The sequence below is a fragment of the Austrofundulus limnaeus genome, unplaced genomic scaffold, assembly GCF_001266775.1.
Source record: "Austrofundulus limnaeus strain Quisiro unplaced genomic scaffold, Austrofundulus_limnaeus-1.0 Scaffold235, whole genome shotgun sequence".
In the NCBI taxonomy this organism is placed as follows: Eukaryota; Metazoa; Chordata; class Actinopteri; order Cyprinodontiformes; family Rivulidae; genus Austrofundulus; species Austrofundulus limnaeus.
Window position 1 is genome coordinate 689,309 of NW_013952637.1, and position 6,842 is coordinate 696,150.

Below are 6,842 nucleotides of genomic sequence, written 5' to 3' on the forward strand. Positions count from 1 at the left end.
CCCCCTGACCGATGCACGCCCACCTCCCCGCCCTCCTCCTCCTCTGCCGCTCGTTTCCTCCGACTCTCCTGCAGGTCAGAGCCCCCCAGTCCGGCGGAGACGACCCGACGCAGCAGCAGAGCGACCGACAGAACCCGGGCCCGCTCGGGAACCTCGCCACCGCCGCCACCCCGCTTTCATCTGGAGGGAGATCTTCCTGTGGACCCATCAATGACTTCTTTGTTTGGTTTGTTGCAGAGTGCCCCCTCCTTCAGCCCCCTGGAAGCTGCCCCCGGTCTGCAGCCGCAGTAAGTCACCGCTCCTGCTCTTCTGCTTCTGTACGTCTTTGATTTTGTTTTCGTTGTTTTTAGAATAAATGCCACAGACGCACTTCTATACCCCGACTTCAGCGGTGGGAGTGGGGGGGGTGGAGGGTGACAGGCGGGACTCCTGCTTCCTGAGGAGATCCCGTAATTGAGGCGAATAGCTACCAGAACAGAGTGTCCTCTGTCTGCATGTCTTTCTGTCTTTTTTTAGTGGGGGGTTGGAGGTAGAAGTGAGGTGATACGGCTGCTTTGTGGGGATTTATTTTAAGACAGGACCCTGGATGTCACAGAGATGAGAGGTGGAGAGGAAGGGCAGCAACACAAAGATAAAAACCGTTATCCTCCCTCCTGAATGTGCAGAACTGCAGTTCTGTTTAACCGAATCGTACCCAGTTATTCGCCCAAGTTTATCTGTTAGCAAAATATCTCCTGAACCACATGATGGATTTTAACAAAACTGACAGGAAGGAATCTCCAGATGATCATCTACAGCTGATTAACTTTGAGAGTTAATTGGATTCAAGATGGCCGCCACAGCTGATCAAATTAAGAAAACATAAAAATGGCTCTAATTCGGTCAATTTTACAAATATCGAGCTGAAATTTGGTTTGTTAGTAGCTGAGACTGAGCCCCCTCGCATATTCAGAGCGCCACCAGATTCGCTGAGATCTCAGCTTAAAACCTTAGCATCAACTATTGTTGTTGACCCTGTTTGTCTGTTAGCAAAATATCTCCTGAAACACCTGATGGATTTTAACAAAGCTCTCAGGAAGGAATCTCCACATGATCTTCTACAACTGATTAACTTTTAAAGGTAACTGGATTCAAGCTGGCCACCACAGCTGATCAAACTAGAAAAACATAAAAATGGCTCTAATTCGGTCATTTTTACAAATATCGAGCTAAAATTTGGTGTGGTAGTAGCTGAGACTGAGCCCCCTCGCATGTTAAGAGTGCCACCAGATCAGCTGAGATCTCATCTAAAAACCTTAGCATCAGCCATTGTTGTCAACCCTGTTTGTTTGCTTGTTAGCAAAATATCTTTTCACCCACTGAGTTTAATTGAATGAAATTCCCACAAATTCATCATCGGTTGTACGACTGCAACTGATAAACATTTGGAGTCAATCCAATTCAAGATAACTGCTACAGCTAACCTGCATTAGCCAACACAGAAATGRCTACAACTTGGTTTGTGTAACAGATGATTGAGCTAAACTTTGGTGTGGTAGTAGCTGAGCGTCATGCTCGGTGCGTACGCTGACTGTGACGTCACGCGAGACAACATAAAATGATTTTAGTTCACAACTCGGTCACAAAATGTTTTGTTTTTCCGGCGTCTGTTTCTGAAAAGGTAATAAAATGTGAGGAATTCAGGGCCGGGGCACGGTGAGAGTCCAGTGAAAATAAACTTCTCCCCTCCGGTTCTGCTACAGTCATTATGTCATCAGTTATTCCACAGGCCGTCCCAAATCCAGCTTCCTGATACGCTCTTAATTTGAAAGGAAGGGATGCCTGATTAGAGAGGGGAGAAGTTAAAGCAGCCGCAGGGTTTCAGACCAAACCTCAACAGGTTTTCCTTTCAGGAGCGAGTGTGTTTACAGCAGGATGTTTTGTTTTTGTCGGGAACAAACAGAGGATTTACGACTTCTCTGCAGCGAATAAACTCTGGAGCTTCCTTTTTTAAGAAACAACAGATAAAACCGTTTAGCTGAACTGCAGGCAGTTGCTTCCTGCTCGTCTCACTCAGATGTCCGGCTGGTTTTGTTTTCAACTCAAAGCTTTGAGAGCGTTATTTTCAAACTGGTTGTCCTCTGCTGCAGACTTCCTGCAGAGTTTTATGGGAGTTCTTGGAGCAAAGTTCTGCCGTCAGAACCAGCCATGAAGGAGGTTTCAGTGAGAACAGTGAAGAATCCAAATATTGGTTTTATACGTTCCAATGTTTTCTGTTCCTAAAGACGTCCGTTTGCTCTTAAAGCGACATTTCATACAGTTTCAGCTTGGCTAAATGTAGTGTAATTCTAGCTAAATGCAGGAAACTGCTAGCTAAAATAGCAAAGTTCTAGTTCAAAGTAAGAAAGTGCTATCAACACCTGAAAGCAAAATGCTACCTAAAAGCTAAACAGTATCAAAAAGCTAGCTAAATTTAGCAGAACATTACCTTTTAATTAGAATTAACAACTTTTAGAATTAGCATTAGGATTAGTAGAACTAGCTATATTAGCAGTAATTAACACTAGTAAAATTAGCATTGGCAGGATTAGCAGTAGTAATGCTAACATTATTAGTAGTGGTATACTACTAGCAGTAGTAGTATGAGCTTTAGGATTAGTAGAATTATTTGTTGTAAAATTATCTGCAGCAGAATTAGCATCAGTAGCAGTAGCATAAGCTGATTTTGCATTAGAACTAGCATTGGTACTAGTAGCATTAGCAGAATTAACAGTAGTAGTTGCAGTAATAGAGTTAGCGTTACTAGAACTAGCATTGGTAGTATTAGCGGAATTAGCATTACAACTAGTGCTGGTAGTGATAGCATTATCAGAATTAGAGTTAGTAGAACTAGCATTGATAATAGTAGCATTAGCAGAATTAACATTAATAGAAGAAATATAATTGGTAGTTGTAGCAGTAACAGGATTATTATTAGTATAACTAGCATTAATAGTGATAGCATTGGCTGTAGTAGCATTAGCAGAATAAACAGTTGTAAAACTAGCATTATTTGTAGTAGCAGTAGCAGAGTTAGCATTAGCAGAACTAGCATTTGCATTAGCAGAATGCTATATAATTGTATTGTGAATCTGACAGCAGTAAAAATGTTACAAATTGTTGATCAGGTGAACCTCTGTGACATTTTACAGGTTGTTGTAAGATGACAGTAATTAAATTTAGCTTTAGCTGTGTTCGGATTAGCCATTAGCTCATCAGTTTGAATTCCAAACTGAGCTGAAACAGTTACCTACAACAGGTGAGATGTTAAGAACCTCAGTTCAGGCTGTCTGTGTGACCGCTTTAAATCTCTGCAGCCTCAGACTGTTTGTTATTAGCGTTAGCGTCACGCTCTGAGTGCAGCCCGGAGCCATCCAGGTGACACTCYATGTGGGAATGTTCAGGGAATATTTATAGAAATGTGTCCCGCTGGGCCCCGTGGAATGCTGGGATATCTGTTGTAGCTGGTGTCTTCTCCCTCCGAATTCTTCCCATCTCAACTTGGACCTTTCCTCACTCCAGCTGCTGCCTCCCACAAATATGTGAAGCTGAATAATTACCAAAAAACAGTCTGAATCAGAACCATGTGACGGCTCAGGCTGAGTGTCTCTGTTTATGATGGAAACCAGGAAACAAACTGAGTCTGACGGATCCAGCTTTATTTATTTATTCACTCATTTTCCTCAAGGTTTTATAATCAAACCTCACCTGTTGAGTTTGTGCTGTTTTAGCCGTTCACACATCAAAACATTCGGCTCATTCAAGAGACGGGTGCTCTGACTTCTGGGTTTTGTGACTTTAATACTTTTTAAAATATTTAGCTTAATTGACAAGTAGAAATATTTTCAGATCAGTTCCACTTAAAACGTTGTTCCTTCTGAAACCTTTAGCTACTGGCTCTATTTTGGCTGCTTTTAGCTAGGCTTTTGATACTTTTATCACCAGCTATCCACTTCCTCCATTTAGCTGCTAAATATCCTTTTGCTGCTTTTGGCTACCATTTGGAAACCTTTAGCTTTTACTTGCATTTTACTACTTTTACTTTTTGCTGGGAATTGGCTACTTTTAGCTTTTATTTAGCATTTAGCTACTTTTACCAAGCCGTTGTTTTTTAGGCAAGTATTCTGCAACTTTTGGCTTTTAGCTATCTTTTGTTATTTTAGCTTATAGCTAACCTTAAGCCTTTGCCACCTTTAGCTTTAAGCTAACCTTTTGATACATTTAGCTAGTCTTTTGTTCCTTTCAGTTTTCATTTGACATTTTGTGAATTTTAGCGACTGTTTTGCAGTTAGCTAGCTGTTGTTTTTGCTATCAACTTTAAGCTATGCTTTTGCCATTTTAGCTGGCTTTTGGTACATTTTGTTTTTAGCTATTATTTTGCTAGTGTTATCTTCTATCCAATTTTCTACTAGTAGCTTTTAGCTTTGTTTTTGCTGATTTGTGTATTTAGCTAGCCTCTTGCCACTTTTAGCTTTTATTTAGCATTTTGCTACATTTACGTAGCCTTTTGTTACTTTAACCTGCTCACTTTTAGCTAACTTTCACTGTCACCTTTTTTTAGCTCTCCCCTTTGCTTCCGTTTAAATAGATTTTTTTCTAATGTAGCATATAGCTGGTGTTACTTTTCGGAAGCATTGTGCTATGTTTGACTTTTAGCTTTTTCTGCTATTTTAGCTTTTATTAGCCCTTTTATATCGACTATGTCGTCTGTGTTTGTGCTTCAGCCCCTCGAGCAAATCTGGACTCAGCAAAGTGGAAACGGAGCGAGGATCCTCCATGAGCGAGCCTTCGGCTGCAGAATGTGACCGACATGTTTACAAGAGCGTCCTGGAGGGCGGAGACATTCCTCTACAAGGTCTACGAGCGCTAAACAAGCGTCACGGCAGCTCCTCCTCYTCCAAAGGTAAGATGGTTGCTGGAATGACACCTGGGCAGGTGTGCGTTGGGTTGTTCAAATGTCCGGACTCCAGTGTTCCTCTTTGCTGTTTTGTTCAGAGTTTCTTTGCGCACAGCATCAACCAATCACCTCACTGCATTCACACAAACCCCGCCCCCTCCGCAGCTTTTGATTTGATGTCGTGGATCTTTACTGTTCGCTGTGGAAAAGCGACAGGCTGGCAAAATTCAGCAAAACCGTCTCATAAATCACCAGTTTTAATAAAACTTTTATTTAAATAATAAAACCCAATTCAAGATGGCCGCCAGCAACAACAAAATATGCATTCCAGCAAGGAATGCTAGGCCTTTAGCTTCGTCTGCTAAAGCTAACACCAGGGTTTTCCCCCTCATTCTTATAGCAGGACTCCCGCAGGAGCAGGAAGCTGTGGGCCAAAGGCTGCAGCAGTCAGATAAACAGAACTCTGAGCTCTGAGGACGAGATAAACAAGAGGGACGCAGCAGAGAGGAGGAGGAGCAGGAGGAGGAGGAGGAGGAGGAAGTCAGCTGTCAGTGTGGGGTCAGGGCCTGGAATGTCTCTCTGTGTCCATGGTGAGACAGAAACAGACCGGGGGTGGACAGGAGGAGACGTGCAGGAAAAACAAAAACAACGACGCCTCAAAACACGAGTTTCAAACTGCCTGAACATTTTGATATATTCAGAATCATTTTAGCTGAATCTAAATGTTAAAAATAAATAAATAAATTCAACATAACAATCCTGGGAGGAATAGCAAAACACTATCTGAAAGCTAAAAGTAGWAAATAATTAGCTAAAATTTAATGTAGCAAAAAGCTAGCTAAACTGTAAATACGGCAAGATGCTATTTAAACGAAGCAAAACACTAGCTAGGAGCTAAAAGAAGCTAAAGGCTTGCTTCAGTAAAAAAATCAAAAGGCTAACAAAATACAAACTTAAAGCTAAATGTAGCATAAAACTGAATTAAGTAAAATGCTACCTTAAGATAGCAAAACAAGGGAAAGGCTGAAAGTAGCAAATGCCAGCTAAATGAAACAGAACAATAGCTAGGAGCTAAAAACATCTAAAGGCTAGCTTGAAGCTAAAAAAAATCTAAAGACTAGCTAAAGTCTTTTGATTTTAAGCTAAAAGGTCAATGCAGGTAAAGCTAATAGTAGCAGACTTGAAGCTAAAAAAGGGAGAATAAATCAAAAACATGCAGAAGTTAAAGCAGATTTCATTATGTTTGGAAGTAAACATCTAAAGAAAATATTTGTAAACAAAGTAAAAATAAATTTAAAGTTTAAATGTTAGAAAAAACAGAAGTCAAAGCACCAAATCAGCTAAAATAGCAGGAGGAGTTTCACAGGACAGAAAAACAACAACAGTACAAAAATAAACAAACACCATCATGTTTTCAGTTTTTCAGCTTCAGCGTTAAAATAAATGTTTTTAAAGAAATGAAGCTCCTTCAGGGTTTCAGAGGAACAGTTTAATATGTGTCCCGCCTGAAGCCATCAGTCACACATTCCACAGAGACACCTCAGAGCGAGGGGACGTCTCGTCCTCCCTCAGCACCATCTGTTGTCCCGTCAGCAGCGTCTCACTGTAGGTCCTCTCACTGTAGGTGTCCTCTCACTGTAGGTGTCCTCTCACTGTAGGTGTCCTCTCACTCTAGGTGTCCTCTCACTGTAGGTGTCCTCTCACTGTAGGTGTCCTCTCACTGTAGGTGTCCTCTCACTCTAGGTGTCCTCTCACTCTAGGTGTCCTCTCACTGTAGGTGTCCTCTCACTGTAGGTCCTCTCACTGTAGGTGTCCTCTCACTGTAGGTCCTTTCACTGTAGGTGTCCTCTCACTGTAGGTGTCCTCTCACTGTAGGTCCTCTCACTGTAGGTGTCCTCTCACTCTAGGTGTCCTCTCACTCTAGGTG

General features: G+C 41.7%; 1 protein-coding gene across 1 annotated transcript in view; it reads left to right on the top strand.

Annotated features, from left to right (window-relative positions):
• The window catches only part of LOC106525608 (sorbin and SH3 domain-containing protein 1), a gene marked incomplete at its 3' end in the record, with an annotated part of 33,312 nt that extends 28,399 nt beyond the window's left edge, over positions 1–4,913 (top strand). Inside the window, 1 exon segment of the mRNA XM_014019903.1 lies at positions 4,743–4,913. Within this exon segment, the coding sequence (XP_013875357.1) occupies positions 4,743–4,913 (171 nt within the window).
• Positions 4,914–6,842: the final 1,929 nt, after the last annotated feature.